The 20,876-nt window shown below is 32.2% G+C and overlaps 1 protein-coding gene across 1 annotated transcript in view; it reads left to right on the top strand.

The window, feature by feature from the left end:
- UBA6 (ubiquitin like modifier activating enzyme 6) overlaps positions 1 to 20,812 on the top strand; it is a 73,538-nt gene extending 52,726 nt beyond the window's left edge. The window contains exons 21-33 of the mRNA XM_010967541.3: positions 1,167 to 1,256; positions 1,364 to 1,444; positions 2,221 to 2,349; positions 3,754 to 3,805; positions 3,894 to 3,957; positions 4,942 to 5,011; positions 6,360 to 6,431; positions 8,969 to 9,086; positions 10,248 to 10,441; positions 11,308 to 11,435; positions 13,802 to 13,889; positions 14,080 to 14,174; positions 17,463 to 20,812. Of these exons, the coding sequence (XP_010965843.2) occupies positions 1,167 to 1,256; positions 1,364 to 1,444; positions 2,221 to 2,349; positions 3,754 to 3,805; positions 3,894 to 3,957; positions 4,942 to 5,011; positions 6,360 to 6,431; positions 8,969 to 9,086; positions 10,248 to 10,441; positions 11,308 to 11,435; positions 13,802 to 13,889; positions 14,080 to 14,174; positions 17,463 to 17,598 (1,317 nt within the window). The 3' untranslated portion in view covers positions 17,599 to 20,812. The remainder of the gene's footprint in view (positions 1 to 1,166; positions 1,257 to 1,363; positions 1,445 to 2,220; positions 2,350 to 3,753; positions 3,806 to 3,893; positions 3,958 to 4,941; positions 5,012 to 6,359; positions 6,432 to 8,968; positions 9,087 to 10,247; positions 10,442 to 11,307; positions 11,436 to 13,801; positions 13,890 to 14,079; positions 14,175 to 17,462) is intronic.
- The last annotated feature ends 64 nt before the right edge of the window (positions 20,813 to 20,876 follow it).

Genomic DNA, 20,876 nt, shown 5'->3' with positions numbered 1-20,876 from the left:
ATATACATATATTTTATATAAATAATGTAGATATAGCTTTTTTTAACCTCCACAAGTGATTTTGCGATATTGCCAGAGTTGAAAACCACTGGTCTAGGAAATAATCGTAGGCCTTAGGATTTAAAAAAAGTCAACCCAAGTTGTAAAATTAAGAGAAGAATATTATTTTATAAGCATGTGTCCCTTTATTTAATGGCCATGTTTGTTTTAGTATATTTTTAAAATTTTTGTAAAATATGTTTTCTCCTTTACTGTCATGAAATCAGAAATTTATATAGCAAAAACATTATAGTAGACAAAATTGATCAGTTTAATTTGAAGGAAATTAGGTGGAGAAAATCATGATATGCTGGGGCCATACTGAAAGATTTTCAAAGTAGAGTATGTTATAAAATTCTAAAAGTTCCCTTGATTCTCTCATTCTACCACATCTTTCCTAAACCTCTTGTATTTATATTCTCAGACTTCATACTCAGGAAAGTCAGAATTGAATACTCTTCTGGCTTTCCTCTTTGGTTTCTAAAGTATTTCATGATATTTATAGATCGACAAACTAAAATACAAATCTCTTATGTAGAGACAAAGTGAGTTGTTTTAGATTGGGTAAACCAATAAGACTAAATGTACCCTTTAATAGAATATAGATTCTTCAATGATAATTTTTCACATGGCATAATACAGACATTTGCCATTTATTTAATACGCACTTTGTGCAAGAAACTGTACCAAGCATCAAGAACATATGATTCCTGCTTCGAAATATTTTTTCTCCATGGAGAGAGAAACTTACGGTATGCTGAGCATCTAATTGGGAATTCTTGAATTACTTTTCAAAGTAAGGAGTGTTGTAAATTTTTAAATGTCACCTTGATTCTTGGAGGAAAAAAAAACTTAATTATATATGGTAGTTTGTTATGAGTACTACATGGTACCAAAGGAGTACACAGATAATAAGTGTTAATAGAATTCATTGCTATAACAAGTGGGTTAAATGTCAGAAGAATCAGCTTTTCCTCTTAATGCCTAGGAGATAGAATATTAAAAAAATGTTGGATTTATTTTATTTTTGAATTTTATTTTTTCATAGTCTTAAAACACTTAAGTAAGTTCAATCCTTAAAAAATTGTCATTGCTTCTCTTTATTATTGTCATATTTTATAAATTAGCGGGATCCCTCAGAAGAGGAAATACCATTTTGTACCCTAAAATCCTTTCCTGCTGCTATCGAACACACTATACAGTGGGCAAGAGATAAGGTAATAAAGTTTTTTTAAAGAAATTTTTCTTTGAAGTAGAAAAGACAATATTTCCAACTTCTAAACAGACTTCTATTTGTAATTTTTTTTCCTCTTTTCCTTTATAGTTTGAAAGTTCCTTTTCCTACAAGCCTTCATTATTTAACAAATTTTGGCAAACCTATCAATCTGCAGAAGAAGTCTTACAGGTAAAAATCAATACATTTTAATATAAACTCAACATTTTATGTCAGGGTAATCTTATTTTCAAGTTGCCTATAGTTTATTTTACTTCCTTAAACAGAGAGTATAACATTATTATTGTATATAGTAAGTGTATGAGGAATCTTGAAATTAATGAGCAGGTCACAAATGACCCTTCTTTTTTTTAGTTTGGTTGAACTATGTGGAATTGCCAATATTTGACTATGTTAGACTCACAGAACAGCAATTCATATGGTTCAACCTAATAAGGATGTGGTAATAATGATCAGACAGCTACAAATAATAAAACAGATTATTAAGATCTTTGGGAAAACCAAGTTCTAGTGAGAATTTCATGAGTGGACAGTAGTCTCCAATTTATTACTTTCATGGTGAGGGCAACTTCAAAGCTATTTTCATATTTTCCTGTCCTACACTAAAAAAGGGTAACTTTTTAGTATGAAATATTGCTCATAGCACTTCTTATATTAAGTACTTATAATGTACTAATAACTTATAGCTAGCAAGACATGAGGATAACTTGTGAGACACGAAACTTAGAGTTAAAATTTCACATGTTGTCTTTTCCCATTCCCCCTCCAAAAAAAAAAAAGGGTAGAGAGAAAGATAGGGACAAGTTTCTTAAGGTAAAAAAATTAAATCACGAGACACATGCGCTGACACTTGAGACTTTGGCTAACTCTTCCTGGGAATGTGTGTGTGTGTTTATATGATTAATTGGACATGTATTTGTTTTGTTTTGGTTTTTCTCTCATTCTAGAAGATACAATCTGGACACAGTTTAGAAGGCTGTTTTCAAGTTATTAAGTTACTCAGCAGAAGACCTCGAAATTGGTCCCAGTGTGTAGAATTAGCAAGATTAAAGTTTGAAAAATATTTTAACCACAAGGCAAGTATACATTATAAAACAATAAGAAAAAGTCTAAACTTTTTCATTTAATTACTATGAAATTAATTTCACTGACCTGAAATGTCTACTCTTTCTTTCAGGAAGCTTTTCAGAAATAAATAGTAAGTTAACTGAGAACAAGTGACAGGCACACAACTAATTTCTCTTTTAATTAATGTTGCTGATTAAAGAATGCATTTAAACTTCACCCATTAGTTTGTCAGTTTTGCATTTAACTGATCCTTATCTTTCTGTATTTGTCAGTTTTGCATTTAACTGATCCTTGTCTTTCTGTAAACAGAATGGGTTTTAGTAAAATAGTAAAATTCTGCAGAATCAAATGAGTTATACATACAAACTATTTAGAATAGAACCTGGCCCATAAATAAATGCTCAGTTAAATTTTAGCTGTTATTCTTACTCCAGTTGTAGTTCTGAGAATGTGTCCTGCACCCTCTTTAGTTTCTCCCTCTTTTTGGGCTTTTACCTGTTGGAATACAAAATAAGTTCATTTTTTTCAAAAAGTCTTTTAAGTGGGGAGGGTATAGCTCAGTGGTAGAACGTGTGCTTAGCATGTACAAGGTCCTGGGTTCAGTCCCCAGTACTTCCATTTAAATAAGTGAATCCAATTACCTCCCCTTGCAAGAAAAAAAAATTTTTTTTAAGTCTTTGGATTATACTTATCCCTGCTTTTCACTTCCTTCTTTTCTCTGCTTCTTGGAAAAGTCTATACTTCTATACTCACTGTTATCAAGTCTTCATCCAATAAATATGTCTTCTTTCCCCACAACTATTGAAATTATTCTTACCATGACTGTTAGTGACCTCATGTTCAAAGTCTAAAGAATTCTTCTTCCTTATCTTCTATAGGTTTTTTTTTTAACTTTTTTTATTATGAAAAAATTCAACCACAGAATTGTTAAGAAAGCATGTAATGAACTCCATGTAATCCTCATATACTTGTCACCAGGTTTAACAATTACCATCTCGTAGGCAGTCTTGTTTCATCTATGATCACACCCAGTAGACCCTCCCACAAATGATTTTCAAGCAAATCTCAAACATATCTTTGCAAAATAAAAATATTATATATTTTTACTGGTTTTATTTTTGTTTTAAGGATTAGCTCTTTGAAATGATTTGTAAAATATGCCACTATTGTGTAAAAAGGAATAAAATAATCTACATTCATGTTTGCTATAAATGCAAAAAAACCCTGTAAATGTTGATAAAAACTAACAAAAGAGGTTATTCCAAGGGATGGGGACAGTGAAAGGAAAATGGACAGATGGAGAACAAGGGTGACTGGAATACTTCACTGTGTATCTCTTTATGTACGTTGATTTTTTTTTAACCCCAGTTAATATTAAATAGTGATTTTTTTTAATTCAATTTTTTCTATAGGCTCTTCAGCTTCTTCATTGTTTCCCTCTGGACACACGACTGAAAGATGGCAGTAAGTATAATAAAATATTGAGAAGAAAATTTAACACAATTTATTACTGGCTCCTGACACTGAAAATAATATTTGTATCTTTTGTTAGGTTTGTTTTGGCAATCACCAAAGAGGCCCCCGTCTCCATTAAAATTTGATCTAAATGAATCTTTGTAAGTATATATATCCGGTTTTACATACATCTTTTATTGTAAACTTCTTAACTGTATAGGTTTACACTGCAGAGTGAAAACCTCAGGCTCTTTAATATAAAATTATTACATCTCTTTTAATCTAAGTTAGCATATCACTTTGGCCAGCAAAGCCTGCCACAGTTCTTCTCTCCACCCATAAGTGTATCTATTTATTTACATGGTAAATAACCTTGTTATTTTATCTTTTTTAAAGTGAACCCAAAGTGTTATCTCTTTGACATTATTCATAAAAAAGTAAAATGAAAACAAATGTTTTCCTATTTTCATTAAATATGTAAGAAGTATATAAGAAACTTCAGTTAACTGGGGGAAAATTGTTACTATTGAATAACTCCCTAAATAATCTCAAATTAATTTTCAAAGGAGTTGATCTTTGAATAAATATCTGTATATCCTGTCTATCTATGTGAGATATACATTGTACACACAATACACACTATTATCTGTATGTATTTTAAATAACACTTAGCTTGTTAACCTCCTTTTCAACAAATAACTGTACTTAGTTTTTTCATCTGGTGCTTATTCTAGGCACCTTATCCTGAATCCTGTAAAACTTACGTTTTTTGCTTTTAAACAAACTGGTTTCTTAGTTTGAACTTATTATACACTCTTTAAAACCAAATCTGTAATATTTTCTTATGAATTAAAATGAATTTTCTTTCACTACCTTAATTTTTCTACTTATAGCCACTCCCGTCCCCAAAGTAGTCTTGATCACTACCTGAATATTAGTTCTTATGAGGCTAAACATCTGATGTTTCCTCTTTTATAATTTCTGCAATTCCTTGGTCTAGACCAGAATTTCATTGCCTAACTTAAAAAAAAAATCCTGTAACAAAAAGTCTGATTACTTAAGCATTTTAAAGGCTTTAGTTTCTGATGAATTAAACATCTTCTTTGAAACTGTGCATTCACGTTTTTATTCTTTAATTTCAAAAGGCACTTCAGTTTCCTTCTGAATGCTGCAAAATTATATGCTACAGTCTATTGCATTCCATTTACAGAAGAGGTAAGATACTCTTCGAGCCCTAACAAGTGATAGAAAAGGTTAGAATCAGATGAATTTGTTTAATTGCATCATCAAAATGTGTTTGTATATTATAAGAATCATTCTTTGATATAAATGTTTTATTTTGTGATAGTTCTGCCTATTCTAATATAGCAAAAGCTAAACTCTCATTGCAGCATTGCTAAGCAGAAGAAAGTCAGATTTTGCTTTCTAAATTTAAGTATGAAAACAAATATTTATAAAAGCAGTCTTAGTTTATTTTTTAAAATATTTACAATCTATTAACTTCAGTTATTGCAATTACTCTGAAAACCCAAAGTGACCTATTTTATAACAATTTTTAAATATACCTTAGAGAGTGTCTTTGTAAACATTTGTTTGGCTTATTTTGTGATATTAACTTACATGCTTTTCAGGAGATTTGAAAATGCTATCCCATATTGACATTTCTTAACTTTTATCATTTATACCTATTTTCTTAGATATCATCTTCATTGACTAATAAATAAATGAGCTAATACAGTTTTATTTAAGAGGCAGGTCTGCATTAGTGAATTTTTCTTCTCAAGTGCATAATAGAGCTAAATATATTGCTATACTTGTAAGTAGGCAGAACGGAAAAATATGAACTACATCCATAACTAACACTGGCTATTTTGGATCTAGATAAAAATGCCTGTTGTAAATTAATCCTTTTTGAGTTACCACACAGTGAAATATACCATAATGTCTGGTAAAAAATGGTGCCATTCAGTCGAATATTCTTTTTCTGAAGAGTGGTAATTTTGTGATATGAATTGTAGGTGATTTCAAAAGCAGGTATGTCTCAGTTTTTTCTAAGCAGTTATTTTTTTAACAATGAATATGTATATAGCCTTAAATTTATCCAAGTTTATCTTGAACCATTTAAATGTTTTCCTGATTCCAGAGGTATGAATTCCGTGTACTTACTTATTTTATTTACTGTGTCAGTGTATATTGAGTATAGCTTTGTACAGGGAACTTTGTAAAACGATTAAGAGATAGTACCTGATCTCAAGGCATTCTATATAATACTCACAGCCAATCCTAAAACTACCTATTTTAAAATGTAAAGAAAGAACTAAGATTTCAGGTTTGTTGACTAATAAAAACTTTTTTTATGCATACCACCCCCACCTTCCAGCCTTTATGGATGATATTTCTAAAGAAATAAAGGTAAATGTCACAAATAGATGTGATCTAAACAGTCAGATGATACATTATTCAAATATTTTACAATGATAAAGGACTTTTTTTTTAGGATGTTTTTAGATTTAGAATTCAGAATTTTTTAAATGTGTTGATAAAATTACTGTTTTAAAAACAGGACTTATCAGCAGATGCCTTGTTGAATATTCTTTCTGAAGTAAAAATTCAGGAATTCAAACCTTCCAACAAGGTATGTGTACAAACAAATTCATTCATTTAGCAAGTAGTTATTGAACTTCTACTTGTATCGAATCTCATTCCAAACCTGGATAACCCTGTAATGAACAAAACAAAATTCTTGTTCTTGTGTGAGTTATATTCTAATGGACCAGAGATGGACTATTAAAAATGCCAATAATTATTTGATACTTCATTATGGGCATAAGTGCTAATAAGAATTAAAACAGGGAGAACAAATAAAGGATGATGGAGCTGGTATCATTTTTTTATGAGATAACAAAGGGAAAGCTTCTCTGATATGGTAACATTTGAGCAGAAGCCTGAAGGAAGTGAGGGAGTGAGCCATGCTATTATCTGGTGAGAGAGAGTGCAGACAGCAGGAACAAGTTCAGAGAAAGGCCTTGAAAGACTGAGAGCCAGGATTTTTCTGGAGGAGAATATGCAAAAGAAGATTGATAAACAGTGAGGTTGGAGAGGTAGTTTGGGTTATGATAAGTACTATGTGTTCTATTATGAGATAAGCCAGTGGAGCATTTTAAACAGAGGACACAATCTGACTTATATTTAAAAGGGTGACCCTGGCAAATTGTGTTGAGAATGATTATATAACACATGAGAGAGGAAGTAGAAAAAGGTATTAGGAGGTTATAGGCAAGAGATAATGGTTTGAATTAAGTAGTGGGTAACAGGGAAGTTGTGTTGAGGGTTGGATTCTGTGTATATTTTTTAGTAACGCTGACAGGATTTGTAAGGGATTGGTTTGAGTGTAAGAGAAAAAAGATTGTTATTTTCTAAGTTAAAAAAAGAAATAAGCTTAATAGCTTCAAGTGACAGGGAGAAGATAGAAGAATTTTGAAAAAAAAAATAATGATTGCCCAGGGGAGTGGGAAAAGTGGGAAATTAGAAGATGTAGTAGGATTTCAAGATATTTCAAGTAGGATTTCAAAGTATTGAGGATCCACTTAGTGTTAATTCCACTTAATATATTCCACTAAATGTGGCTGGAGAAAAAGCAGTTATCTACTTGGGTGCTACTGTAAAATAGCTGAAAAGTTGGGTTATAACAAGAGTTGGGATTTTGTCAGGCAAAAATATTGGATGCGGAAAGAGATAGGGAATATTAATAAAGATGGAACATGAAATTTAAGCAGGGTAAATAGGAAAGTTTGAAAATACTAATATTTTCCTTTTTCACATGTTCATTATGTGCTTTTTTGTGTGCACTCTAAAAGAAATCATCCACATAAACAACCTTCTGTTCCCCTTACCCTTTAACTATACTGGAAAATGTGGAGTAATGACTGCCTCCCTGCAAAATTCAAGTAAGAAGTGGTGTATGTATGCACTCTTCCACTCAGCATTTTTATTTTAGGGAAGAGGAAAACTTACAGGCAGTTTATTTTGTACAGGAAAATAGGTTTACTGAATGAAGTGTTCATGACTTCTAGCTTATCAAGAATAAAAGTACAGAAAGGAAAAACAAAATTCCTATATAAAGAAAATTCCTAGCCCATGTTTCTAATGGGCAAAACTGCTAGACAGAAGCCAAGGAAAAAGGCATCAATAACTTCACTGTTCTTAATGCCCTTCAGTATGTTTTCTAGCTTGAATTGCTTCTTTCTGTATTAAAGTTTAGGGGTAGTAAATTATCCTGAGCAGTTTAGCTACAATTTTAACATGAATTAATGTGCTTTTTCACAGCTCCCTGGAGCACCTCCCACCGAAGCTTTAGGGTCTGGCACTTCTAGTTAGGAGATGCCACAGCCAAAAATATAATCTGCACGTTCTGGCAAATATATATTACTGCTTCCTTGGCTCCTTAATATTTCTCAAATACTTATAATAATATTTAATATGTAAAAATATGACTTGAAAGTTTCTTGGCTTGAGAATATTGACTTCACTGCCCTCATGAAATATCTGATAAGTAATTTCTTAAAGATAAATTACTTGTATGTGCTGTCCTAAGCATGCAGCTATATGAAGGAAGACATTCTTTGGAAAAGAACTTCTTGTCCGCAATCAATAAATATTTAAAAGATGCCCATATTATGTATTTTATGGATTTCTTCAATTTCCTTGGAGACAGAAAAGAGCTCTGCACTAGCTAGAGCTATGTAATTTGTTTTGATGTTGATTTGTCAGAATCACAAACTGTTGATTAACATTAACTTATTTTAGTGTGAAATTTTAACAGAATTGTATGAACTCAGATCTTGGAAGCTATTCAGTAAGTATTTTTAACACTCACTGTGAACAAGTTTATTTTAGATATTTTTAGGTTCTCTCAGTGATCAAGAGAAAGATATCTGTTCTTAGAGTTTATACGTCAGTGTGAGGAGATAGATTATAAAACAGATATATAAATAATGTAGCATTACTTACCAGTGGAAGGTATAAAATACATTAGTCCATAATGATTAATAATCTGATTAAACTGGATAGAATGTTTCTCTTTGTTACTTATTTGATAAAACAAATAGGATAATCAAACTTAGGTGTAGGATGTGATGACATTAACGAATATATATATACATATATTAAAAGGTTGTTCAAACAGATGAAACTGCAAGGAAACCAGACCATGTTCCTATTAGCAGTGAAGATGAGAGGAATGCTGTTTTCCAACTAGAAAAGGCTATTTCATCTAATGAAGCTACCGCAAGTAAGGGAAAATCTTTATTGAAAATGTTTTGAACTGGAGAGATTTTTATTTTCGCTAACCTCTATACTCAAAAAGTTGTGGGATTAAATAATAATAACAATAATACTATTACTTATTTCATATTCCTATGAAAGTCACTCTTCATCTTTAACCGTGACTAAATTCATCATTTTCTCTACCATTTGCCCTACCCTCAAAGCCTGAAATGTAAGTTTGCTTTGTTGTTGTTCTGATTGTTTTAGTCTTTGAAATTCTACTGTGTGATTCCTTCTTAACTTTTGGCTAGCATAATGAAGAAAAATGGAGTCTTTGTAGACATTAACCCTGGGTCCCAGTCACTTTAGGATAAAAAACCATAGACATTTCTTCTTGGCTTCTTAGTCTCCAAAATTGCACTCAGGAAATATAAACTGACCTATGTACATCGTTGCTAAATAGTCTTAAATATAGGGAAACTGAACTTTTAATTCCTTAAAAACATTATTTTAGCTCTATATTATTTCATGTTTTTAGACCTGCTCATCATCTTTTAACTACATAAATCAGCAGTTTCCAAACTTTGGGGATTTTATGCAAAGACCAGTAAAATTCAGGGGACAAAAAAATAGATTAGCCAACTGTTTATTTTGCAAATAAAAGATTGTTATCCTAATTTAATAATTATAATTCTAGAAAAAACTTGCTGTCATATCTTACTTTTTCATTTCATCACATATCAAACTACACCTATCCGCAGAATGATACGGGGAACCACTAATCTAGAAATGTGTCAAAAAGATACTCATTTTTATTTGATCAGCTGACCCTGTTCTTAGTTATCAGAGTGTTTCAGAGTAGTATTTATGGAATCAAGTTTTGAACAGTACCCAATGTTGACTTTTTTTTATTGTAAACCGCTTAATAGCAGTTATACATGGCTTTCTTATTTTTCCATTTTTTAGAAAGTTTTTTTAATATAGAAACTTCTCTAATTTAGTGGTGTTAAAGCCATCATTTTCATGTCCTTCAAAAACTTCAGTTCCTTGAATTTTTTTGTTGTTCAGTCATTTAAAAACCTAAACAAAAAGGACTCTTTAACAGTAGTGAACCCACATTGCTTTTTACCTAGTAAAGCCCTTACCACTTACTAGGAAACTTTGTTTTTCTGGTTGTTACCGTCAGATGACCTTCAGATGGCAGTGCTTTCATTTGAAAAAGATGATGATCGTAATGGACACATAGATTTCATCACAGCTGCATCAAATCTTCGTGCCAAAATGTATAGCATTGAACCAGCTGACCGTTTCAAAACAAAGCGCATAGCAGGTAGAATTATACCTGCTATAGCAACATCCACTGCTGCAGTTTCTGGCTTGGTGAGATTATTATTCTTTGAAAATGCTTCTTTTTCATCATTTCTTTCCTTTCTTCCCCATTATATCACTCGCAACCAGTCACTCAGATCTTAGAGAAGGCAGAATACATATTGATCTTATAATTTAAATTTGTAAGGTATTTCTGAAAATACAGTAATCTGTACTTTGAGCTTTTAAGATAATACAAACATTTTAACATAAAAAAACAAGCTCTGTCAAGATAGAATATAATTTTTCTTACAGACAGTGATCATCTTCATCATCTTTGTATCTTCCATACAAACCAAGTGCTCTTGTTTTTCTTGAATAAAATGAACTACCATAATCTTTGCTATTTGATTATATTGGATTTTAGTTCTTTGCCTTAAAATAAATGTAATTCCTGTTAGTGATTTGGATTTCTTTCAATTTAGTTTTTTCTTAATGATTTAGAATCTTTAGAATAGCCCTAGTTATTTTACTGTACCATGGTGTTATTCTTAAAAGCTATGTAATTATTTTTCCTATTAAATGATTTTGGACTGCTATATTTCTTGAGCTCTGCTGTTTGCTTTCAAAGTAGGAAGATTACATGGTCTAATTAATTTTTTTGATAACTTTGTTTAACATGTGCAGAACAGGTTGAAAGTTTGAAAGTGTGAAATAGGCTAAGTGGAGAGACTTAAAAGAAATTTATATTACTCTAGTCCAAAAGCTGCTTTTATTCCTTTTTTTAATTTTAATTTTTTTATTGAAGTATAGTTGATTTTGCTTTTATTCTTCACACAGAAATGCTTGAAAAGAATTCAAGAAAATTCTATAGATGCAGTTAAATTCATGAATAGTGTTGGGCTGTTTATATAATCAGATCACCTTGTTTTACCTAGGTTGCACTGGAAATGATCAAAGTAGCTGGTGACTACCCTTTTGAAGCTTACAAAAATTGTTTCCTTAACTTAGCCATTCCAATTATAGTGTTTACAGAGACATCTGAAGTAAGAAAAACTGAAATCAGGTATGTATGAAGGTCTTTTGCTTTTGCATAATGAGAATGACATACCTTTTTTTTACATTTTAAAAGAGAAAAGTAATAGTTTCATCTCTCCTTTTCTTCTGTATATATAACACTTTCCAGTACTTCAGGACAATGCTACCTCTTCATGTAGCATTTCTCTCTTCTCTTTTTTTTTAACTGAAGTATAATTGACATTCAACGTTAAATTAGTTTCAAGTGTACAATATAACGATTCAACACCTGTATATGTTGGGAAATGATCACCACAGTAAGTCCAGTCACCATCCATTGTTACACATAGTTGCAGAATTTTTTTTTCTTCTGAAGAGAACTTTTAAGATTTACTCTCTAAGCAACTCTCAAATATGCAATACATATTATTAAGTATAGTCACTATGCTGTGCATTACATGCGCATGACTTACTCATTTTACAACTGGAAGCTTGTACCTTTTGATTCTCTTCACTTACTGTGCCCACACGCCTACCCCGTTTCTGGCACTTTCAGTGTTCTCTTTATCTATGAGCTTGAGGGTTTTTTAGTTTTTGTTTGGTCAGTTGGTTGGGTGTTTTGTTTGTTTCTCTTTGATTCCACGTGTACATGAGATCATAAAGTATCTGTCTTTCTCTGTATGACATATTTTACTTAGCATAATGTCCTCAAAGTCCATCCACGTTGTTGTAAATAGCAGGATTTCATTCTTATGGCTGAATAATACTCCATTGATATAATACCACATTTTCTTTATCCATTTATCCACCTGTGGACACAGATTGTTTCCGTATGTTAGCCATTGTAAATAATGCTGCAGTGAACATGGAGATACAGATCTTTTCAAGTTAATTTTTTCATTTTCTTTATATAAGTACCTAGGAGTAGAATTGCTAGATCATATGGTAGTTCTATTTTTAAGTTTTTAAGGAAGTTAACATATTGCTTTGCATAGTTGCTGTATCATTTTATATTCCCACCAAGAATGTACAAAGGTTCCAGTTTCTTCACATCCTTGCCAACACTTGTTATCTTTTGTTTTTTGATGATAGCCACCCTAACAGGTGCGAGGTGTTATCTCATTGTGGCCATTGATTTGTATTCCTCTGATGATTAGTGATATTGAGCATCTTTTCGCATACTTGATATGGAACATGTTTTCACATGCCATCCATATGTCTTTGGAAAAACGTCTGTTCTGATCCTTTGCCCATTTTGTTATCGGATTGTTTTTTGTTTTTTGTTCTTTTTACTATTGTGTTGTATGAGTTCTTTATATTTATTTTGGATATTAACCCCTTATCAGAGATATGATTTGCAAATATTTTCTCCCAGTTGGTAGGTTGCCTTTTCATTTTGTTGATGTTTTCTTTGCTGTGCAGAAGATTTTCAGTTTGATGTAGTGTCACTTGTTTTTTGTTGTTGTTGTTGTTGTTTTTTACTTTTGATGTGAAATCCAAAAAATGAATCACCAAGACTAGTGTCAGGGAGCTTACCACCTAAGTTTTCTTCCGTAAGTTTTATGGTTTCAGATCTTACATTCAAGTCTTTAATCCATTTTGAGGTAATTTTTGTGCATGGTGTAAAAGTCCAGTTTCATTCTTTTGCATGTGACTTGAAGCATTGCTGACTAAACTGCCATAGAACTCTCACACTTAATCTGTCATACTGTTTAGCATTGTACTTTCTTATGGTTTCGTCTATGTCTATCTACATCAGATGAATTAAAAGACACTCCAGTGTCTGACTAATGGGTAATGAGATTAAAAATCTAATTCCAAAAGCTATATGACAAAGCAAAACAATTCCCCTGGACTTCCATTTTTCACTTTTTAAATTGGTAACAATCAGAAATTTGAAAACTGCTATCTTGGCAAGAATGTAAGAAAGCACTCTCATACATCACTGGTGAGTGTATAAAATAATATAACCCATAATAAAGCAAATATAGCACTATATTTCAAATTTACAGATACATTTACACTCAGCTCAAATTATTTATGTACAGGATATTTATTCTGGCATTATTTATCACTGCCAAAGATTGGAACAATCCAGGTGTTCATTAATAGGAGACTGGAACATCCACACAGTGAAACCCATGCAGCTATTTTAAGAGAGAGAGACAGAACTCTCTTGCTAAGGCATACTTTATAATGAGACACTGGGAGGATCAACAGGGTACTGATAAAAGTGGTTACCTGTATGGTGTGATGGGGAAATAAGATAATGGAATATTTTTAAAGTTATATTTTTCTTTTTTCTCCCACATTAGTGTCTAACTAAATCACAAATAATGGACTTCTGGGGTTTTATGTTATTACTAAAGGGAAGAAAATATAAATGTTTTTGTTCTGAATATTTTTCTATAACAGAAATGGAATATCATTTACAATTTGGGACAGATGGACTATACATGGCAAAGAAGATTTCACCCTCTTGGATTTCATAAACGCAGTCAAAGTGAGACAATTATTCATTATAGTTGCTTTGAGTCTGTTAGTTTTTATGCATAATTTCATTAACAGTTTTTATAAATATTATATAGCAGGAGTTTGTTTGCTCTCTTTCTGCTGGTTGTAAAACATTGTCACCCAGCATTTTATATTTGGATGAGGCTTTGATCATTTCTCTTTTGGGTATGCACTTTTAGGAGAAGTACGGAATTGAGCCAACGATGGTGGTACAGGGAGTCAAAATGCTCTATGTTCCTGTAATGCCTGGCCATGCAAAAAGATTGAAGTTAACGTAAGTGTCGAACATTATATGCAAGAGATTCTCAAGAACTGAAACATAAGCTGAATGTACACTAGAGAATTAAATATAGAGGTTAATGAAGTTCAGATACAATATGTGATTTACTCCTACCTAATGGCAGTAGTAAAGACATGAATCTACCAAGCTCCACAGACTACCTATCAAGCGAGATTTATAGCATTACAGTGCTCTTGTGAATTTATTGTAGTTCAGAGTCAGCTTTTAAGCTAATAGGCTTAGAAACCTGATTTGGTCAATAGACCAAGTAAAAGTAAATCCACCTCTTATATGGAAACACACACAAAGACTAGGCTTATGAGGCTGAAGTATTTTTAAAAATGCCAAATTATTATTTTCATTCATTTATTCAGGTTTTTTTTTAAGAATGGCTGCTATATGCCAGGTGCTTTTGTAAGCATTAGGGATACAGCAATGAGCAAAGCAAAGTTCCTGCCCTCCCTGAAGAGTTTGCACAACCATTAGATATGTATGTCAGATGGTGGTAAGTGCTATGGAGAAATAAAGCAGAATAGGAGGTGTTAAGTTGGTACAGTATATTGAGTAGTCAGGTATTCCCTCTGCCTGTCATATTTTCACCAGATAAGCTGGCATTTGAGCAGAGACCCAAAAGAAGAGAGGGAACAAAAACAGCCAGTCTGTGCAGTGGTCTGCAAGCCCCTAAGTGATCTGGTTCCCACTTACCTCTCTAAGTTCCTTTCATACTTCTGTCCCCTTGTCTACAAGATTCTATTTCTTTCCCTTGAACATTCCAGTCTTCAGCATGAGACTTTTGCTCTAGTTGTTCCTTCTGTTTGCAACTCTTTCTGAGATGGCCATCTAACTTTCATCTCTGGTCTCTGGACTTCCTGAAGAGGCCTCTCTGAACCCTACTTAATATTAGCCTAGCATACCTAATCTAGCCCTTTTCTCTGCTCTACTTTTTCTCTCTTTCATAGCATTTATCACTGTCTTATTGCTATTATATTACTTACTATCTGTCTCCCCCCCACTAGAACTTAAGCTTCATTCACAAGGGCAGGAATCTATATTTGATCTGGACATTGATGTGTCTCAAGCACCTAGACCAATGCCTGGCACATAATAGGCATGAGTAAATATTTGTTGTTCATTTTGCAGTATATACAAATATCAAATCATCACCTTGCACACCTGAAACTAATATAATGTTATGTCAATTACACCTTAATAAGAAATTCTAAAACTTTTTACATGAAATTAGCATATAAAAATATTTGTCACAAATAAATGACCCTCTGCATGATGAGTGTCTCAACATGCTTGTCAGTTTAACTGATTATTAATAAGGTTAATAACATTTTAATTATTATAATCTGGGTTTAATTATCTATTTTTAAATAAAATTACTATTATATTATTTATGACATTAATTTGCCTTCTTGTTTTTCATTTAGATCCCTAAGTATCTTTTGGATAAACTGATAGTAGTATTTATTGTTTACTACCTAGATGAGAGTGGAATGTGTGGTCCTGAAGTGTATTGATTAATGGAATTTAAATTTTACTGCAGATAATTCACAAAAAAGCTTTATAGAGTTGGCCAATATTTGAAACCTCCAGCATGATATGTTTTGAGAATGATACTTCTCATTTTATTACATTATGCATTTAGCAAATACTTACTGAGTACCTGTAAGTGGCTAGACAAACTTGACTTCAGAAAGACCTGGGTTCCCATCCTTGTGTAGCTCCTTAATTGTTTTGTCACATTAAATAGCTTACTGAACTTTTCAAACTTAGTTTTGTGTCCACATATAGGGATGATTGTGCCCAAGGCTATTGAGCATTAAAATAATAGTGAGGGCTAGCAGTGTTACAGCAAGTAAGAAGTATCCCATAAATGTTACTTCTGTGAATATTTTTTCATCTGCATTTTATCAAATAGCCCTTGCCCTCAAGGAGTTTATAGTCTACTAAAGAAAAGTGACATGTTAGTAATTAAAATGTAACTGAATAATTATTATAATAAAGTTTTTTACAGAACACTATGGGCACTAGTGTATCAAACTTCAGCTTAGGGTAAATTTCATTTGAGCTATCTTTGAAAAAGGATTACATCAGGCAAAAGCAATAGTTTGTTCAAAATTATGCAGCTAATAAAGAGTGTACATAATCTATTTGGGAAATAAAGTTATCTGGAATGACTTAAGGATGAGATGGTAAGAATGAATTGTGGGAAGAATGAAAATTTGTAGATGGGGCAAAATATCTTTGTAAAATGAAAATACCTGTTATTGAGGACTAAATACAGTACATAGTTCAGAGCCTAGCATGAGATAGATACATGATATATGATAGATAACATTGTTAGGCAGGAGAATAATGTCAGATTTGCATTTTAAGAAAATTCTGGCAGCAGAATATATTGGAGGTAGGAAAGAGACTGGAGGGAGCTGGCTAAAAGCTAATGCAATAATCTGAGGGGTATATAGATGATGACTTGGTTTATGATAATATCAGTGACAATAGCAAAAGTGAAGTTTTTTTTAGTAAGCAGGATATACATGGGATATGAAGGAAAGGAAAAACTTAAGAATATCTTTTATGGTGATTTTTGTAGCTTGCACTTGAAGTAAATCTGGCTTGATTTTTACTCCCTAGGTAGAAATGCTTGAAAAGAATTTATGCTTCCAGACTCCTTGCAGGACATTTGGTTCTGTTCAAAACATCCATAAAATATTTTGGTCCACACCAAAAATTCCTTGAAATTGGATCCCTGCCAAGTAGTTATAGACAATCCCAAACGTCAAGGACTTTTTAGTGTGGCCCAGATGTCTTACAATGTTTTAGACAGGACCAAATGGTCCTGCAAATATCAAGGAACTTTTGGGGTGTACCAAACATCTTATGAACCGTATGGATATTTTGGACAGGACCAGATGTCTGGTAACCCTCCAAACTTTACAGGGAGTTTAAAGAAGAGTTGTTGTTTTTTGTTTTTTGTTTTTTTAAAACACTGCTTACCTTTTGGGTTTCTTTGAGGGTGGTTTTTTTCTTTTAATAAATGGTCTGTATTCTTTATCAATACCATCAATGGTAAAAATTGATTAACTGTTAGGTAAATGAGTGTCTTGGTTTTAGAGCTTTTAGTAAAGAAGACAGTTATATGAAAGCAGGTGAATTACTAGATTTAAAAATAAATTTAAACAAGCCCCGATTCTTTGGGTAACATTGATCAGCAAATCACTCTTTCATTTTACAGAATTTACCAAATTATTTGTCCTTGCCTTTTTTTCTTAGAATGCATAAACTTGTGAAACCTTCTACTGAAAAGAAATACGTGGATCTTACTGTGTCATTTGCTCCAGATACTGATGGAGATGAAGATTTACCTGGACCTCCAGTAAGATACTACTTTAGTCATGACACTGACTGACAGAACTTGTCTTAAATTTACTCTAGGACTACTTGATTTTGGAAAGGAATGCATTCAATTCAGGAGCTAAAAAGATCAGCTCGTAATGCTATGGATTTCTGTTTGATGAAGCCTTAATTTACATCAGTGGAAAACTACACTGAAGATTTATAAAGCATTTTGAAGCATAGTATATACTTGTGTAGTGCTTCATGTGTGGATGTGATGCGATCACAAGCAACTTTGAACTGGAATGCCATTTTTTAATGCTTACAAAAAATTTGTGTATTAACCTCTCTGGATGAAAAGAAGGAAAAATGCATATCCAAGGCCAGAAGAGATAAAAAAATCAAGAAGTTGAAAGTGACAAGTGCAGCTATCCAAAAAGTTTAATCCTATTTTACGAATTTCTTTTTGTTTAGTATTTGAGGCCCATTTTTCTATACAAATAGCATTTGGCTTTATGCACCTCTCATGACTAGATTTTGGATTTAACACCAGTAGGAAGAGGAAGGATGATAACAGTGGTTGAAGAAAAGACATTTAAAATTGTACAGTTTACTGTCCTATTACCTCTGCTAGTTTAACCAGAGTTTGTTTTATCACTGTCCCCTCAAAAGCAGGATCTTTGTTAATAGCATCAGTGTTGTGAGTTATGAGCGTGTCCAGTGATAGGTGTTAAACTGGATAAATGTTAACAATATTATATGGACTCTGATGTCCTTCTTATAGAATCCGTGAATGTGAACAGATAAATATGGCTAGTTATTTGATTCTTCAGTATGCCTTCTAATGTGGCTATTTTATTTATTTGAAACTCTAAACCTGATTGTCAGAGTATATAAGACTAAAAGTTTTTGTAGAGAGAGTGTCCTTAGAAATAGATGAAAAGTAGAAATTAAAAAATTATCACTAGTTGAGTCTTGATTTTTTTTTTCTTCCAACAACCTAATGGACAGAAAAAAACAATTTAATGTTTTATTTTAAAGGGAAATATATTATTTAATTCCACATTCCCAGAAAAGGAATTGACAAAGATAAAAATTTACATTTTTAGGTCTTTACTGATAGAAACTTTCTGTTTCTGATAAGAACTATTGCGAATGTTCATAGAAATAGTTTCATTAAAATGATGTAAACACTGAATTCGGTGAAAACAGCAAATACTTCTATCATTTCCTAGGCTATTATGCATTCTTAAGCAATTTGCATTATTTTACACAGAATAAGTTATTTCTCTCTAGCTACTTTCCTTCTGCTCTCCCGTTCAGACCATAAATAGGTACTTTGATAAATTAAAAACTAGATTCAGGTCAGTATTACTCCAGTTTGGTGTCTTTTCATACTCTGTACTTAACCTCCATTTTTTTCTACTTACAAGTAGTTTAAATTACTTAAGTCAGCCAGCTCTATTGTTTCATTCTTTTGTAAAAGTATCATCCAACTGGGAAAATATATTTGGGAGTGGAGGGTGAATTTGTATGATTAAAGGATGATCTGTGCATTGGAGGTGAGGATAAGTGGACATGATGAGTTTAAAGGAAATGGCTACCTTTGAAATAAGCAGTTTAATTTTGATTCACCATATCCTACCCTCTCCCATCATTTATATTACAAGTATAATGTTTAAAATTAGTATGCTTACAGTTGAATCCAGGAATGTCAAAGCTCTATGGCTTGGAACGTCTCTAAGAAGCCAGTTTCCCACTTTCACTTGTTTTGTGCTCTATGACAGGAACTGGTATTTTCCCAGTAGTATTCACTAATTCTCAGTTGTGATCTAATCACTTGTTTATATTTGGTCTAAATCTCCACATCTCTTCAGAATTAAATTTAGCACCATGCTATCAGTTCTTATTTATAGAGATCAGTACTTTAGCAGATTCAAACAAAATTAACAAGGATTGAGTTCATTTTATGATTAAACTTGAAACCATTTTGTCTTTTTTTTTCCTGTAGGTAATGGTTATTGCCATTAATCTCTTCTGTTTAATTCTACTCAGCTGGAAAGCCAGTGTGAATTTAATGACAGTTTTTTTCATTATCTGTTTTATTTCTGTACCATGAGATCACTGTTGGTGATTGAAATATCAGGTGCAAAAATTAGTGATTAGACTGTACAACTGAGTGATTTTTTACTTATTAAAAATGATTAAGTAATTTGACAGTATCTTTGTAAATCCTGTTCCATAGCTGACTCCAGAGATTCCAGTTTTACTCTTCATTTTATGAGTAGTGTTGCCTTAGTGTTTCCTAGTTTTCAAGGTTTGCAATCATGGAGATACAACATTCACTGGATATGGAGGGACATTACTTTGAAGTGCTTTTGGCTCCTGGAAATTCTGTTAAAACAGTTGAAGGGAATGGTGGTGACCTTGTAAAACCTAGAAAATCTGGTAAATCCTACACTGTTGATTGGGGATTTCTGAAGTCCATTCTTTTTTTAGAATTCAAAGCATTATGTTGCTCATCTATAAGTTCCTCTAAATTGTCCCAAAGGTAGAACTTGGAAATAGATATGTATCTTTTTTTTTTTTTTGGTAGATATGTATCTTTATTTTTATTTTTTGGCTATTATAGCACTCCCTGGTGGAGCCAATGGCAAGGCATAAAATAAGTCAAGAATGTTTAGAGTCCACTATCTTATAATTGGAAAAATGAAGACAGAAAATTTGTTTTCTTGTGATCTTGAGGGGAAAACAATCTCTTAACCTAATAATCCTTTCAACTGTAATGAATATTACCAAAAATTCACTGTGATTGTGAATATATAACCATTTAGTATACAATCACTAGATATGGGTTTAACTATTTTACTTTTAACAAATTTAAAATTTAACCAGGAAATTGCCGTCTTGGGGGTCACAGTAAGTATTCAGTAGGTAATTTGTTCATTTTTCTCTTGCCATGTCTTAGCTTTATTTATTTAATTAAGATATATATTTTCAAGAGAGTACATAAAATATGAATACACAGCTTAAGAAATAATTTTAAAGTAACTACTTAAACAACTCTCAAATCAATAGAACACTGACAACAGCCCAGAAACTCCCTTGGTAGTCCTTCCCAGTCACAGTCAGCTTCCCCACATGTACCCTCTGGCAACTAGCATTGTCCCTTTAGTGATAACTGTGTCTTTGTTTTTATTTATAGCGTTACCACCTATGTATATACCTAAACATTACAGTTTACTTTTGATGGTTTTTTAACTTAATATAAATAGAATCATACTGTACTCTTTGGTGACTGCTTCTTTCCTTCAGCATGGTATTTATCCATGTTTGCTTATAACCATGCTT

Source organism: Camelus bactrianus, chromosome 2 (genome assembly GCF_048773025.1).
Source record: "Camelus bactrianus isolate YW-2024 breed Bactrian camel chromosome 2, ASM4877302v1, whole genome shotgun sequence".
Lineage (NCBI taxonomy): Eukaryota > Metazoa > Chordata > Mammalia > Artiodactyla > Camelidae > Camelus > Camelus bactrianus.
Note: the sequence above shows the minus strand (reverse complement) of the source record. Positions and strands in the feature narration are given on the sequence as shown.